At 53.6% G+C, this 16,349-nt stretch overlaps 6 protein-coding genes across 6 annotated transcripts; 2 read left to right on the forward strand and 4 right to left on the reverse strand.

Annotated features, from left to right (window-relative positions):
• Positions 1 to 1,283: 1,283 nt before the first annotated feature.
• J4E88_008065 (uncharacterized protein) lies at positions 1,284 to 3,346 on the reverse strand (the record flags this gene model as incomplete). Its single annotated transcript, XM_049401678.1, has 2 exons — positions 1,284 to 2,682; positions 2,742 to 3,346. The coding sequence occupies 2 exons, from the start codon at positions 3,344 to 3,346 to the stop codon at positions 1,284 to 1,286; spliced, it is 2,004 nt and encodes a 667-aa protein (XP_049252751.1).
• A 2,145-nt stretch (positions 3,347 to 5,491) lies between these two features.
• On the reverse strand, positions 5,492 to 7,141 carry J4E88_008066 (uncharacterized protein; the record flags this gene model as incomplete). The annotated part of the gene is made up of 1 exon (XM_049401679.1): positions 5,492 to 7,141. The coding sequence occupies one exon, from the start codon at positions 7,139 to 7,141 to the stop codon at positions 5,492 to 5,494; it is 1,650 nt and encodes a 549-aa protein (XP_049252752.1).
• Positions 7,142 to 8,323: 1,182 nt separating this feature from the next.
• Positions 8,324 to 9,694, forward strand: J4E88_008067 (uncharacterized protein; the record flags this gene model as incomplete). The annotated part of the gene is made up of 1 exon (XM_049401680.1): positions 8,324 to 9,694. The coding sequence occupies one exon, from the start codon at positions 8,324 to 8,326 to the stop codon at positions 9,692 to 9,694; it is 1,371 nt and encodes a 456-aa protein (XP_049252753.1).
• A 296-nt stretch (positions 9,695 to 9,990) lies between these two features.
• J4E88_008068 (uncharacterized protein) lies at positions 9,991 to 10,983 on the reverse strand (the record flags this gene model as incomplete). Its single annotated transcript, XM_049401681.1, has 5 exons — positions 9,991 to 10,092; positions 10,149 to 10,466; positions 10,581 to 10,774; positions 10,825 to 10,923; positions 10,980 to 10,983. 5 exons carry the CDS (start codon positions 10,981 to 10,983, stop codon positions 9,991 to 9,993), a joined length of 717 nt encoding a protein of 238 aa, XP_049252754.1.
• Positions 10,984 to 11,619: 636 nt separating this feature from the next.
• Positions 11,620 to 12,243, forward strand: J4E88_008069 (uncharacterized protein; the record flags this gene model as incomplete). The annotated part of the gene is made up of 1 exon (XM_049401682.1): positions 11,620 to 12,243. One exon carries the CDS (start codon positions 11,620 to 11,622, stop codon positions 12,241 to 12,243), a length of 624 nt encoding a protein of 207 aa, XP_049252755.1.
• A 2,525-nt stretch (positions 12,244 to 14,768) lies between these two features.
• J4E88_008070 (uncharacterized protein) lies at positions 14,769 to 16,102 on the reverse strand (the record flags this gene model as incomplete). The annotated part of the gene is made up of 2 exons (XM_049401683.1): positions 14,769 to 15,965; positions 16,019 to 16,102. 2 exons carry the CDS (start codon positions 16,100 to 16,102, stop codon positions 14,769 to 14,771), a joined length of 1,281 nt encoding a protein of 426 aa, XP_049252756.1.
• Positions 16,103 to 16,349: the final 247 nt, after the last annotated feature.

Raw genomic sequence — 16,349 nt, forward strand, 5'->3', positions numbered from 1 at the left:
TTCGAATCAGAGTCCATGTGCCTTTATGATTGACTAGCTTGGTTATATGCCTCGATCGTCACTGGCTGGGAAATAACGCGTCCGTTCGGCTGGACAGACGGGTGGTTCATAAGACAAGATCGCGGCGTCTTGCCTCCGGTTTGACTAAGTTTGCGATGCTCACCCGTAGTCCACCGTTTTTCCGTCTACCTGAGAGAGGGTGTGGTGGTAGGTAGTTCGCCGACTTGTGCGTGCGTGGGCGATGACGTGTGGAGAGGGTATTGGGTTATGGCGGTTGCGTATGTGTGACTTTGCACGTTCAGACTACTGCCTCGTCTATCTCTTTGAGGCTCGCTGTTTCCTTCAGCAGCTTTCTGCGGGGTTAGACTTACTTTCCGACTTGTGAGAAGCAGGCTGCTTGGCTGCTTATTGGGGATTAGGTTACACGAACAGAAGTGGTGGGTATGAAACTTTTCGATAACCCACTTAACTCTATGGCTTGAGCTGGTGTTTCTAGATCGAAAAACGGCTGCGTTGGCAGCGAACAAGTGACGTACGGTCAGCGTTATGCCCGGAAAACCGTGTGTGGTCACTACCTAGGTACTCAATTCAGTTAATTAGTCGCGTTCGGTCGTGTGTGTTGGAGCCACATATGTGAGAAGAGTCATGTTGAAGAATTTCTCATGACGACACTCCAAGCTCGGATCGTGTGCCGTTGCATCGCCGCCATCCAATTTTACACTGTTCATGTCAGAAGCGGTCACGCGACTTCTGACATACCTCACTATGATGACGCTTCGAGGATATTGACTGCGTAGACTTACCATGTGTTTATAGTGGCGTTACGTTTTAGTAATTACAACGGTCGGTAATGCTTTTGACTCGTTGGAAGTATGGCCTCGATACTGAATTGCGTCCGTCTGGGCAGATAAAATGGTGAAGGGAAGATGATGGTTTCGCCTTACAGAGTAGACTAGCACGCAAGTGTCGCAATAGCTATGTAATTTGCGAGATGCTTAGAACATTCGTTTCTAGTGCCCTGCCCATTATTCCGGTGACGACAAGAGTCTCACGAGCTATATTGCGGGACATGATGTTTGTAAAGGCGAATGATGACGCATCACTGTCTCGTGACGAAGTGAGTGAAACAGATGGGAAGCTTCACAAGCAAACGGCACGAATAAGCGAAGAGTACTGAAAATGCATTTGAAATCACGCGAGGCTTTAAGCAAGAAGCACACGCGAAAGTATCATACGGAAACGGGGTGGGGGGAATCGACAGGCCTGAGCAAAAGCGCGATACATCAAGCTCGCTCACTGCTCACAATGGTAGGACCATCATCGTCTCTACGTCGAGAGGTGCGATCAGGACCCTGGCCACGACCTCCTCCTCCTCTCCCCCGCCAAGGCATGCCTCCGCCTCCGCCTCCACCACCTCGTTTCGACCTCCCATCTTGTCCACCGCCACCACGTCCGCGGCCAACCTGGAATTGTATCCTAGTGAGCGGCTGTTCGACCCAGTCAACGCCCTTCAGACCCAAGTTCTGCTTCTCCCAATCACTGAGCTTCCAGGCTTGGTAGAGGCCCATCAAACGTTGTTGGTCTATTTCTTCCTTTCCGGGACCGACCGTTCGTGTCAACTTGATACCTCGTAGTTCGGGTACCCATGCTTTGATGTATTCGCCGTGCTTGTCGTAGTCGAGTGCTTGTTTGACGGGGTTGAAGACGCGGCCTTGCCGTGGGTCGTTGCCGACACCGGCGACGTATTGCCAATTGCCCCAGTTACTAGCGGGGTCGTAGTCCACGAGGAAGCATTCGTACCACTCGGCTCCGACCCTCCAATCTATGTTCAGGTGTGACGACAGGAAAGAGGCGACGTTTTGCCGCGCGCGGTTCGACGTGTACCCGGTGACGAAGAGTTCGCGGTTTGACGCGTCGATGAGACCGACTCCAGTGCGTCCAGAACGGAACCGTTGGAAGGATTCAAGCGTCTTGGCTGGATCGTCCCCAGCACCACCAGACTTATCTAGTCGTTTCCACTTCTTTGTTTGCGACTCTCCCTTGTTGCCTTTGGTACCGCGATCTTGGATGCCGTATAGACTGAACATCTTGTGTCCAAACTTTCTCATGCAAAGTCGCATGTAGTCTCTCCATAACAGCTCGAAACGTACAGCTGCTGTTCCGGCATTCTCACCCTTTCCGTAGCCAGCTATCTTTTCGCCAGGGCCACGCCCTTCCTCAAAATCGAGCATCGACCAATGGACCTGCCTGGCGGTGATGTGACCTTGAGCAAGGTAGGCTGAAAGCTTGGTGCTGAAATCGAGACCAAGCATGCCATTTCTTGTCTCCTTGTAGGAGCTCATAGCCCCAGAGCTGATGAGATGTTGTATGCGATTCAGACCAGCAGTTTCTCCTCCCGAGAAAGGATGCGCTGACTGAGCATCGGTGGGCCATTGTGGTGGCCAGGTCAGGGTATATGTTTTGTCGTGCTCAAGTGGAGACATCAACACTTTCTTCAGCTTTTCCAAGGACGAAGGTATGGTAAATGGTTGTTTTTGGGGTGGTATGCTCGGCGGTAGCGGTGGAAGTTGGGACGGCGTCGGTAGAGTTTGGCGAGGTCGATCGCGCAGTGGTTCGAGTCCTTTCCGGAATGAGGTATATACATTTGGTAGGTCGGAGATCTTGTCGTAAGGTAGATCGCGACTGTTGCGCGTTAGCATACTCTCCCAGACCCAGAGACACACGTTCCAGGCAAAACTTACTCGTCTATGTAGTACTTCTCGTCGGCCCAGGCCTTGAAATCTACTCCATGCTCCTCTGCGAGTTTCTTTACGCTGTCCACCTCTTTCTTCTCTTCTGTGTTATCGTCGGCGGTCATCCAGATGCCGCTAATCTTGCCCTCGTGTTCGCCTTTGGCATACCAGTCGAGTATGTCGGAAACCACCTCAGGCGTTCTGCCCACGCGCATCTCCAATCCAGAGCCGCAGTTCAGCCCCGCGATCTTTTCCTTGAGATCCCACACGCCATCCGCTATGAATTGCACGCGATGGGGTCCTGTCCGCCATACTTTGGCCACCTCACTGCGCGCCTCAGGATACGGGCTTTTGTCGGTTGGGGAGGAGAGGAAGCCGGACACTTCGATTTGGTTGGCGGGAAAAACGTATACGGGTAAGAGGTGCGTAAAGTTTGCGCCGCCGTGTTCCGAGGTCAACGAGTCATCGCGGTGCCGTTTGTCACCATTTGGAGAGTTTCTCGCAGAAGTTGGGCGCGCGGCGTGGAGGGAGGCGGCATGGAAGGCAGGATTGTCTGAAAGGCGGACGTCGCGACTGAGTACATAGAGCAAGATGCGAGGAATGCGGCTGGACATAATCGGAGGCTCGTCGTCGGCAGCACTAAAATTGCGAGTGCAACAATCGGAACAAACAAATAAATCGCAGGTGTTGCACGGCGGCCAGGAGCAACTACGTCGTAACATCAAGGTCACGATTCATAGAAGACCTGGTAGTGGAGAGTCGGGAGCATTGCGGTGCCGCAGGCGAAAGAGAAGCTTCAGGGCCTGTGGGACGTCATGACCCTATGAAGGCGACAATGGGGCTCTCACCGAAATTTCTAGGGCACGAGGCCGCTGGACACTAAAAGGTGCCCTAAATGTCATCTGTCAGCCATATCAGGTATTCTCCACCGGAAGGGGTACAGATGGTCGAAACTGAGGAGATCCGGTTCAAGATTGGTGATGCTTGCTGCAGCATCGCCAACCAGGATTATGACGTGAGGGACGGCCTAGCGCGCCGCCACAATTCGCTATGGCCGCTGCAGGGACGCAAAACGAGCGACTTGGGGACGGGCCGAGCGTTCGTAGGGAGCGTAAAGCTGGCGATGGTCGTGCTGTCATGGAAGTACGGAGCGATCGCGAGACGTGCATTGCATGCGCCATGCCGCGACTGGCTAGCGACCACCTGAGTTCTAGACGGTTCGGCGCCCAAAGCAGCCGCGCAGGGACCGCTAATCGTTCATCTTAGCAGCGTTGATCGTGCAGCTTGATCTCGATATTCGTCGATTCGGAGCGGAAATCGTGTGCCAGGTACCGCAAGGGGCACGTGGCTGCGACCCGGCTCGAGGTATGACACGACACCTGGCATGCTCCGCTCCCAGCCTGTCCGATGTCTCGCCGACTCGCAGACCATAGTCAAAGACTGTTTAATGCAGTGCCACCTCGCTTGCCCTCTACACTGTATTATGCACCCCATCACCAAGTGCTCGTAGTGATGAGCCTGCAGCATGTGTATGCCGCCGTTGCATTCGTGGTCCAATAGCTGCGAGTTTCGGATAGAGTGGTCGACTGAGCAGGGTCTCACAGACGTGTGCGTCGATGGAAGGGGAACACTCTTGCTGGTGATCGTGGTTGAGCCATGTGTTGGGCATGGGCCGCGCCATCTCGTAGGAGAACGGCGATAGCTGGGTGAGCCGTAGGAACCTTGGAATGCACAAGCGCGCCAAGTCTCTAGAGAACCAGTCTTCCAAAGCCAACATGATTTGCCATGAAACGCCCAGGTAAACCATCTTAATGAAGATACATGGTTAAAGCTACGAGAACGGCCAGTTCAACGGTTCACAACTTCACTCCTTCACCCCATGGGTCCAGATTAGGCCTAGCGCGACTGTGAACCACTCCTTCTTTATCGTATCCCAAAACTGTAAACTGCAGGCAACCGGAGCCCGAACATGCTGTATCTCCACCATCCTGCCTATTAATCTAAACAAGGTCTTACACCACACTGGAAATCAAACCTACACCAAGGCAATTGATGCATGCCTAGTAAAAATGCCTCACACAAGGCACAAGGTAAAGCGTTCATGATTGCGGGCACCAATAGTTGCGGCAGCCGTAGCAGTGCCACATAGTGATTGACGACGGGGAAGCATCGTTCCCCCACGTACGCCAGAGGAACTGCGCCACTGCGGAAACAACAGGCATTAGAAGTTCAAGTCCAAGTTGTACCAACACAAACACTGCTCGTATGACTCCCGGTAGTGATAGGCTTACACAGAATATGCGCAGTTTGCACTTGTTCAACAACTTGAGAACGAGTCCGATCACTTGGGTCAGCCACAGTCTATCTTGCTATCATTATTCAGTAATATATATTCAAACAGGACGTCTTTGTTTACGGCATATGATTATGAGCCTAAGTCAACGCTATTGAGAGGCAGACTGCTCAAATCAACTTCATGTTTGCCAGTTGATCTAGTTAGACAAGACAAGGTTTCAGCAAACGACATCAGAGTAACGAGAACATGCTCATTACATCAAGTATGGCTAATCATGTCTGACAGTCTCATCAATACGTATACATTATTCCACCACAGACACTCGACTGATCCCCTCCAACAGCCACGAACGCCCCCCAAGCCTCCCCTCCACCATGGCCTGATCATCGTTCCATCTCCCCCCCACGCCACCCGCACAGCCCGCACAGCCCGCGTCCGCCACATCTCCGATCGCGAGATCCAACTAACAAACCGTCCGATACACGCCATCCGAGCTCGGCCTCTGCGCCTTGTGCTTATGCTCCTTCCTCAATCCCTTATTAGCATGCGTCTTCTCGATACTCGGGCTGGCGCCAGGCTGGAACGCTGCAAGATCCACCGCATCCGTCTTCATCAGCATCTCGGTGACGCCACAGATATCCGTAACGAGTCTGTCGATCATGTCAAGTGACAGACTCTCTCTGACGACTACTCGCAGGATCTCGGTCTTGTCTTCGCCGGGCGGGAGGGGGTAGTTGGGGATGATGTATTGCTTGGCGCGGAGCAGGTTGCTGACTGCTTCCTGCTTGACGTGGGGGAAGTCTTTGTGGAACTCGTCGGTGAGCGTGAAGGCTACGACGGGGAGACCGGCGTTGTAGTCTGCACTTGTGTCGCCTTCGTCGAATTGCTTCTTGCCCGCCTCGTACTTGAAGTCGCCCTTCTTGCGGTGGATGTCGCTGACGCAACGGTACCAGCCCGTGTGCTCGAGCGCCCTGCTCAGTAGCCGTGCGTTGGCCAACATGTTTTCCATAATGGCGCGGTAGCCAGAGAATCCCAGATGGATCAAGTTGTAGTACTGCGCGATGATCTGAGCTCCTGGACGGGAGAAGTTCAGAGTGTATGACTCTTCTGTTCCACCTAAGTAGTGGAGCTCGAAGATCAGGTGCTTGGGAAGGTAGCTTTCGTCTCGCCAGATAATCCAGCCAACGCCGGCATAGACGAGACCGAACTTGTGTCCACTGGTGTTGATGGATTTGACTCGCGGCAGCTCGAAGTTCCACTTCTTGCCAGCCTTTGCGTGGGTGAAGGGGGCAATAAAGCCACCAGATGCTGCATCCACATGGATGGGAATGTCGTTGCCAGTCTCCTTCTCGAAAGCGTCCAGGATATCGGAGATCTCTTCGACAGGCTCGTAATGTCCGGTATATGTGGAACCAAGAATGACAAACACACCGATAGTGTTCTCGTCAATGTTCTCTTTCACTAGCTTCGGATCCAAACGGTAAGACGATTCCTCGCTTACAGGCAAGATACGTGATTCAACCTCAAAGTACCTTGCAAACTTCTCTAGCGCGACTTGTGCGTTGGCGCCCATGATGATGTTGGGGTTCGAAGTATCCTTGCCCTCTGCCCTTCTCTTCTCTTGCCAGCGACGCTTCATTGCGAGTCCACCTAGATGAATAGCCTCACTCGAACCAGTAGTCGCTGATCCGATGGCTTTCTCGCCCTTTTGTGCTCCCCACATGTTAGCAATGATAGAAACACATCGTGCGTGCATATCCATCATTGCGGGGTACTCGTCAGCATCCGACATGTTCTTCGACAAGTTCTCGATCATGAGCTGCTCGGCTTCCTTCTCCATGTAGGTTCCAACGAAGGATGCCAAGTTCAAGCTTGGGCGTCCATCCAGATCCAGCTCATCCTTGAGCAACTGGTGAACAACATCCGCTGGAGCACCATCCTGGGGAATCTTGAATTTCGATAGCTCGGTACCAGCGGCATAGCGACTCGAGTATGGCGTAATGTGTGATGTCGCCCGACTCGAAGCTTTGTGGCCTCCAGCCTTGTGCATGGGGTGGTCCTTCAGAGTCTCGAGGAGCTCATCGGTGTCAACGTGTCTAGCGAGTCCGGCCATGGTGATGAATGTTCGAAGAAGGTGATTATGTTAGTACAGATTGGAATTGGAACAAGTTTTGTACGTATCGGGCAGAGAATTCTAGTCTTATACGAGTGTTTGCTGGTACACGTAGACAGCGTACATGCGCATGACGACACATTACGTCCGTTGTCGCTCGCAGACACACCGGCAATGCAGCAAAAACTCGAACATGCAGCCCAGGCAGAACCCAGTCTGAAAAGCTTGACATTTGCTTGGTAAAAAGCTTGTTTCTGGCAGTGAAAAGGCCCCGTTGAAGGCATGGCAGCCAATGAAGGATGCATTTCCGCGGCCCACTGCGGGTGTTGGCTATGTGCTCAACCGGAGAACCGGCAAACAAAGTAACAGCATGCGCGTCGGCTTCTGGTACTGGCTGATCTAGCCTCGTACCTTGCAGAGAAAGCGCAGAGCGAAAATAACGCATGGTGACGAACCGGCGTTGTAGCATTAGCCGGAAGCAAGTAGCCTTGATGTGTTTGTGCTATTGATGGGTCGATGACGAAACCCCTCCGGTGCTTCGTTTCGCCGACAGCGCGTCATCACGTGATGAGCCAAACACCCCAAGCATCCCATGCGTATCGGATATTGGAGATTCCCAGCGGAAGTGTATACACATCCGCTAGAGCATCCTAAAGATCAGATCTCAGATCGTAGACTTACCCGGTTGAAGGCTACGAAACACTCAAAGTTTCGGGTGGTGAGATGGATCGGTGATCATGACGTAGTCACGTCGTCGCCATCCAGCACATCCGCCTCCGCCGTGGAAACGCGGGGAAGATCGACTGACGCGTCCTTGACAGCCTGGTACGTACAGCACGCGGCCGCGAGGCCTGGACGGTGCGTTGGAAGTATACCTTGAAGCCGGGTGTTTGTACCTAGGTATACGAGTGAATACGAAAGCGAAACTGTCCAAACATTGCTGCAGCATCTTCCTCTTTCCCATCCGGCACAATTCTGGTTCGTTGGATTCGTCCGCCTTGTAGTCCGACACCCAAACAAGCGGGTCACTTACCGACGCTCCGCCCCCCAATAACGTCGCCACGCAGTGGTGTTGTAATCGACTCGGCTTACTCTTTAGCTTCGCTGCCTAGCTACATCTTACCTGCGTTCCTCTACCACTTTTCACCTATCCCCCGATTCCCCATCAATCACTAAGTCACCATGCGGTTCTCACGCGTTGTACCAGTCTTGCCTCTGGCAACTGCATTTGTCATTACCGAACCGGAAGTCTTCTCCAACATCAACATCGAGAAGTCTGGAAAGCAGTTCGTCGATGGCGCTCACAATGTTTTTGACAACGCCCAGAGCGTGCTTGACGATGCGTTCAGCAAGGTCAAGGACGGTGCCAAGGATGTTTACAGCAAGATCCATCATGCTGGCGCCGACGTGGAGTCGTGGTTAGAGGGAAACCAATTCGATGACAGTGTCGTTGACTTTGAGGACCCTCATCACGGACACGATGGACCGCCACACCACGGCAAACCTCACCACCCTCCGCACGACCAGAAGCCGAACCGCACAGTCTACGAGCTCATCAACGAGAGCAAATACACTACAAAGCTCGCAAAGTGGATCAATGAGTTTGACGACATCGTCGAGGCGCTCAACAGCACAAAGGCAAACTACACCGTTTTCGCCCCCACAGACGAGGCATTTGAGAAGATCCCTGAGCACCACCACAAGCCCTCCAAGGAGGTTCTGAAGGACATCCTCCTGTACCACGTCACCGACGACTTGTACCCTGCTGGCCGCGTACTCAAGACCTACACCATCCCAACTCTCTACCAGCCCTCGAAGCTCCTTGGCCACTCCCAGCGCCTAACCGTCCGCGTCACGCTCAAGGGCCCCGCAATCAACTTCTACAGCCGCCTCGTAGCCGTCAACATCTTCGGCACCAACGGCGTCGTCCACGGCGTCGACTCCATCCTCGTGCCTCCCCCCAACGTCGCCTCCATCATCGACCTGCTCCCCGGCGAGTTCAGCACGCTCGAGCTGGGTCTAGGAAAGACGGGTCTATTCGACAAGATGAACAGCACGGAGTACGAACACAACGGCGGAACTTTCTTCGCCCCCAACAACTTTGCGTTCCAGAAACTTGGTGCGCGCGCCAATGCTTTCTTGTTCTCAAAGTACGGCGAGAAGTACCTCAAGGCGTTGCTGAAGTACCACATCGTTGTTGATGAGACGCTCTACTCGGATGCGTTCTACGATGGAAGGAAGAAGGATGACAAGGATTCTGTTCAGGAGCGTCCGGGAGGCTACCACTACGACATGCCCACTGCCCTTTGCGGCAAGAACCTCGCTATTGATGTCGGCCGCTACGGACCTTTTGTTGAGATTAGGATCAATGGCTTCTCGCGCGTCACTGTCCATGATGGTGTTGCTAGCGATGGTGTCATTCAGGTCGTCTCTAACGTCTTGATCCCACCCAAGACCGCTGGTGGCGAGCAGGTCTTCTGGAAGGGTGAGGAGCTCGCTGTCGAGGACCTCAAGGAGCGCCTTCAGCCTCTGGTTGAGAACATGGAGTTGTAAGCAATGACTTCATAGGAGCGTTGAGTTTGTATGTTCTTGCAGCGCGACGATCTTTACGACATATTCCTTGTATAATAGCCTTGTCTTCCAGCGGAGCAGGTACTTCACACTAGCACGTGTATGATTTGAATAGCAAATGAACGAATTGAGACAGACATCGCGCTTACTACCTGCTGCATACGGTGATGCTGTGAGATCTCATTCTATTGTAGGACCCAAAGACGCAGTGTCTATACCAAACACAAAAGCAAACTGAAGAGTCGTGCAGAGGAGGAACCCTTCCTAACAACAAAAATCTACGAAAAGTCCTCGCCACCCTCTTCAATCGTGTTCTTGACCCGCAGCAGAAGCGTAGTCTTCCACTTGTCGAGCTTGCTCAGCTGATCGAATTGGAACAACTATCACGCGTCAACATAATGCATACTTGGAAAGCATAATTCCTGGGAAAACATACCTTATCGGCAAACATCTCCTGATCGCCTTCCTGCACCGCACCTGCCAAGTCAACGAGTAGCGCGTGCTCCCTCTGTTGCTGGAAGCTTGGATCCAGCTCCCTGTACCTGTCAAGCGCAGTGTTGACGCCGACCTGGTCGCCTGTGCATAGCTGGCAGATACCAGCTTTGAGAAGGTACTCCTTGACGGACCAGCGCATGAGGTTGTTGGAGATCGAGGTCTTCGCGACCTTCTCGTAAAGCTCGATGGCTTTGTAGTAGTCCTTGCCTTCTAGGGCGACGAGATCAGCGGTCTTGAGCCAAAGCTTGTTGGCGAGTGCCTGTGGGGGTTGGTTAGCTCTTGCCAAAAAGTTGGGTGTTGGATGGATTACTTCAGCGTTGTCCTAGAAAGAGGTCAGCATATGATCCAGACAATGATGTGATGTACAACTTACGCTCTCGTACCAACCAGCTGCTTCCTCGTAGGCGGCTCCGGCTCGGGCGTTGTCACCAAGCTCGACTTCGTAGAGCTCGGCAAGGTTCTGCTTGTGAGTGGCTGCACGGCGGAAGTTGCCTTTGGCGCAGTAATGCGCAATGGCTTTGTCTAAACACCTCGCTGCGGCTTCTGGGTCATCTTTGCGGTAGGCCTCTGATGTCGTGTTAGTTGGAGCTACACCCAACGTGAAATAGGAAGCCTACTGAAGGCGTCTGTGAGCGTGTTTGCTTCGTCATCAGGCTCGTTCAGGTGCTGACGTTGTACTGATGCTGCCTTTTCGAAAGCCTCGCCTGCCTCCTTGCCTGAAGTTCGTTAATCCTCAATATCGCGTCGTGTTGCAGGATACATCTGCCCATACCCATCTTTTGCATGCGGAACGCATTTGCTGCAGCGATAAACTGCTCTGCGGCTGCCTCATCTATCACGTGCGTCAGCCAAAAAGAGCACATATGCCGCGGTCTGTATCATACACTTGTCTGCCTTATTACTGAAGAAACTGAAGCCACCGCCTGCCTTCTGCAGTGATGTTTCTGCCTGTCCACCTCAATATCAGTTATCTGCTGTGTGGCTGAGTCGTGAGTGTAGGCCCCACCTGTCGCAGCAGCGCTCGTGGATCGCCGGCCATGTTCGCTGTATTTTCTGGAGTTGGTGGTAGACGAGGAGGAGAGGGGATGAATAGAGTATGTGACTGCGCAGGCAGACGTTATGTTGAAACTTTGGTCGAGACAGGTGGCTGCACTTGCTGTCTCAATGCGATGACGACCCACGTTGGTCCATGCGAGGGCTGTGACCTCGGCGGCGGCGTTACCGTATCCGCACTAGTGTTTGCAGCCGCCTCGAGCTTCACGACTTTACATTCACAGCAGCGTTGCTCGGGTCTCGCGATAGAAGCGGAAGATCGTCGTTATATCGATGCGCTGAAGTATCACACGGTCTACAACGAAAATCTCGTTCCGTCCCAACCAACGTCCTACCCCGCCTCGCGCATCAGATTCATCATGGCGGCACGTCGCGCGTTTGCGTTCAAGAAGTTTTGCAAGCCTTCCCAATACCTGCAAATACGCTCCTACACGCCCTCACATGTACGATCATACGAGGATCCGTGGACGGAGGAAAAGCCGGCACAGAGGAAGACAGGCATCCATCCCGACGAACTCGAAGAGCTCCTAGCAAAGCCCACCTGGTCCGTCGAGTCCCTACTACCACCAAAGACGCGCGCTCCCGACGCCCCCCAGATTACCTCTCAACAACTACATCATCTTCTCCGCCTATCAGCCCTCCCGCCACCCGAAACGCCCGAACAAGAGCAGAAGATGCTAGACACACTAGCAGCGCAATTGCATTTTGTGGGCAAGATACAGGAAGTGGATACAACGGGTGTGAAGCCGTTACGGGCTATACGGGATGAGACGATGGCTGCAGAAGAAGAGCAGACAATCACGTTGGAGACGCTGAGGGATGCTTTGGATAAAGAGAAGGTTATAGGACAGCATCACAAGCGGCTTCAACGGGATACTACGCCTGTGGATGCGAAGGATGTTGAGGACTGGGATGTTCTGGGCTCGGCAGAACGCAAATCTGGCAAATACTTTGTGGTAGAAAGCGAACGGCCGCAGGAATGATTCCTCGTCATAGGTCATTCCAGACGTGTAGGTCACGAGCAACCAGTTTGGGGTAGCATCGTACCTGCTACGAGTTGGATACGAACAATTGTCGAAGAACGACTTCGTTTCTCTCCAAGGACACCCAACGCCAAACGCCCCAGAAGCTGTAAGAAAGCATGTTCAGGAAGGAACGACGGCTTCATGAGCAGCAAGAAGGAGTCGTGCTTGCTCGCGGCATGTGGGCTTTCATCAATAAGCCCAGACCAAGGAAAGATCAAGAAGAAAGACAGAGCCAAGAACCACAATGCCAGACCTAAGGCAACCATCACGAAAAGGAGACACCGAAAACCGTCGTCAAGTAGGAGATCACGCCGACCAGGGACATGCCTCCAAGCCACAATCCGTACAACGCTTACTAACATACGATTCCCCACCACAACCGCAAAAGGGCGCCTCGTCCAACTCATCTAGATCAGGCGTCGGCAATCGACCTAGCCTAGGTGTAGGAGGAGGCGTCGGTCCCGCAGAGGAGTGTAAAGCCCCCTTCGACTCCACCAGCAATTCTCGATTCGACTTTAGCTCTCCATGAAGCACCACAGTCTTCTCCCTTCTTTTCGACACTTTCTTGGCAGAAGTCACGTGTGTCACGTGTCTCTCACCAGGTCCTGCGGCCAACCCTCTCGGTGCGGGGTGAGATTGCTCGACTTGCTGAAGTCTGCTTCGTGGGCTTGTACGCTCGTTCTCCACGGGATACAACACGAAGTCGGCATATGTCTGGACTGGAGAGTCGACCTTGCGGACCGTCCAGGAGCGACGACGAGATTCCTCGATCTGGACACTGCGGCCATTGTGGTATGTCGTCTGACGGTACTCGTCCTCTTCTTGCTTTTGGTCCGGCATGGATGGTGCCTGGCGAGCGGACTGTTGTGCTGGCGACGACGACGACGGCATCGATGCAGCCAGTGTATGGGAAAAGCGAGAAGCGTGTTCGAAGCGATCTCGAAAGCCTTCTCAAGTCCTCCAAATTGGTTCCAAGGCCAAGAAGAGATGGTTTGGGATGGTTATGTGGAGAGGGGGTAGTGGGGAGGAAGAGCGAGGAAGGGGACTAGAGGTGGGTGGTGGGCGGTGCGAGTATATACAGTGCGCGAGCTGCCCGCCAAGCCTTCTCTCGCCTGACACCCTCCGGGCTCTGGCTTCCACCACTATGGCCCTCTCGCTTGCTTGCTCTTCTACAGCAATCAATTACCACGCTCGAGATAAGCTGGGAGGGACTGGATAAGTTCGAAAAGACAGGGATTCACAGGACTTGTAGTGCTCTGGTGCACTTTTGCACACTTCCGGATTGGGATGGTGGTGTGTCTGCTTGTCGAAGGCAACATGAGCTTCCAACACTGTAGGTGGGAGGCTTTCGAGTCTACGAGACCAATAGGGAGGCTGTATTCGTTCGATGCATCGGGTTTTGGGGATGCCTACACGGGGACCTTGTTGTCGCTGGCCGTCTCTCTCCAGCCCTCACGTATATCAATAGTATGCTTTTTCTGGATTGGTCGTGTAGGAATCCAAGAACTTGCCCAACGTCTTTTGACACGAATCTCAGTCTTTGCTCCGATCGTGATATCTGCATCAGATCGTGGTGGTGGTGGTACGGCTTCGGTGTACCATACCGAGGTATGCCATGACCCTCTTCCGACGAAGTCCTCGTAGGTATTTTAACGTCGCCCTTTTTTTTTTGAGATGGCCTATAAATGTAGTATTTAGTGTTTTGAGATTCAGATTCCATATACGACAACGTAAACTAGGAGTTTCGGAATTCCAATACTCACTTGCTAGTCATCATCCACAATATCGCAGTGTACCACCTCTCCACGCTCGCTATTCACTCAGGCCAACAGTACAAGCTGCAAAAAGGCAAAGAGCTAGATTGAAAGAAATGCACAAGGAAGCAGAGTACATATATCAGGCAAAGAATATCACTTGTTAAGCGAACAGCATGTAAGATCTCAGCAAAATACCGCCTAAGCAGTCCAGTCTTCTCTCCATCCCACCTACCCATCCTCTCTCTCAGATAAATAATCATACAAAACCCCTCCCACTCCCCACCCAACAATCCTCAACTAAAACGACAAAATGCAAAAAACGCCACTGGGTCGAGAACATTACCTCGACACCCCCGCCAGTTCCCATGCCATGGTATAAACGAAAGAAGCCCGAACACCATAATAACCCTTTCGTCCCGAATCCCAAAGTATGAGGGAAAAATGCCCCCAAAACGCCTGATCCTTATGCATCCATGCATGTTTCTGCTTCGTCAGTTGATACACATACACGCCGTTCTTTACAACTCCCACTCCCAGCCCTATCTTTTATTCCGGCTCCAACTCCCCGTCCAAATCTTCATCTGTATCTCCCTCCGCATCTCTATCCGTCCCCCCATCCGTATCCACATCTTCATCCGCACCCCCCTCAGCGTCTTTAGAGGAATTCTACTCCGCGGGTGGACTAGCCACACGCTGCTCTTCCACTCCCTCTTCTCCCTCGGAACACTACTCCCCGGGACTCGCCACACTACCCCCCGGCTCCACACTCGCACTGGCCCTACTCCTCTCCTTCGCACCGCCACCACCCAGACTGAGCTTGATCTTCTTCTTCTTGGGTGAATCGCCGCCGACATCATCGACATCTCTGTCACGCTTGCCTTCCCCTCTTTCACTACTCTCACTATGTTTCCGATCACCTATATCTGGTCTTCCTGTTTTTAACTTGACTTTCAACGTGCCGTTACTGCCACCACTCCCATTAGACGGTTTATCGCGGTCCGCTTTCTTGATATACGAGCTCTTCTTCTTCATCTTGCGGCGCTCGGGGGTATCGTCGGCGTCGAAGTCGTCTGCGTCGTCGGTGGCGGCGAGGCGTTTGACGGGGGAAATGCCCTTTGATTTACTGCTTGTTTTGGTCTTCTCGGAGGGGTCTTGGGAGCCAGGGGCGGGGGTGCCCATGCGGCTTCCGAGCGGCGTGTTGCCGACGCCTGAGCCTGTGCCGTTTTGACCAGTGAGTTTAGCCATGGCATTGCGCGAGGACTGGCGGCCGCTGATGCCGAGGCACTTTTCGAGGTGTTGGGCGAATCGCGTTATGAGTAAGCTGCGCTTGCAGTTGGGGCAGGTGTGCCAGGGGATGTACGAGGCTGGTTTGCCGCCGGTGTTGAGTTTGATTTCCTTGGTGTCGCCGCCGGCCATGTCGGTGTCTTGGGAGCCGGGGGTGCCCACGCTCTCCTTTTCGGCGTTCTTCTGCTGCTGCTTGATGAGCTCGCGTTCCTTCTTGCTCTTAGCCATGTCGGTGGGGAACGGGTTGCCGTAGACGTCGTGGCCGGATCGCTGGACCCACGGATACAGCATGCAGTACTCCTTGGTCAGGTCCGGGTTCTGCATGCCCTTGCCCATGATGGGGTGCATCAGCCGCGGCAGCTTGCAGTGCGGACATATGATCTCGGGCGTCGTCTTGAGCGGGTTGCCCTTGAGGAAGACGCGTCCGTTCTCGTACTTGGCGGCGGATGTCTCAGCGATGGGTATCGACGTGGCGCCCGTCGTGTTTTGCTTCTGCGACTGGGGCTCGAGGTTGGCGAGGGCGATGGATTCGGCCTGGGTAGCCGCCGACTGCATGCGGAGCAGCTTCTCGGAGCGATGGCACGACAGGGCCGTGGTGAAGACGATGTTGCTCAGCAAGTCGTCGAGGATGTTGGTAGTCTGCGACACGATTGTTAGTAGCCGAGGAGGCGGTTTGCGGCGGCCAGGCGTACCAATTCTGCCAGCGCGTCCGAGGGCAGGCCGACGGCAGCGTCGACGCCCTCGGCCTGGTCGTCTGCCGGGCGGTCCTCAGACATGACGCAGCTGGGCGTGGTGGACTATGGTGTTCAGGGCGTGGAGAAATGGTTGCTGAGACGTTAGCGGCCACGACGGGAGATATCGCGCATCCCTGCTCCGGCTCCGATTTAGCGCATGCAGCCAGAGTTGGCCTACCCCACACACCCACCCACACACCGAGAACTGCATGTTCACCCAAGAATCTGCGGTGGAGCTGCGCGTCTCCACTGATGCATAAGTGTGACTGCAAGCAATGGGTATCATTCA

This window comes from Alternaria novae-zelandiae (genome assembly GCF_023758075.1).
Source record: "Alternaria novae-zelandiae strain BMP 2774 chromosome Unknown scaffold_17, whole genome shotgun sequence".
Lineage (NCBI taxonomy): Eukaryota > Fungi > Ascomycota > Dothideomycetes > Pleosporales > Pleosporaceae > Alternaria > Alternaria novae-zelandiae.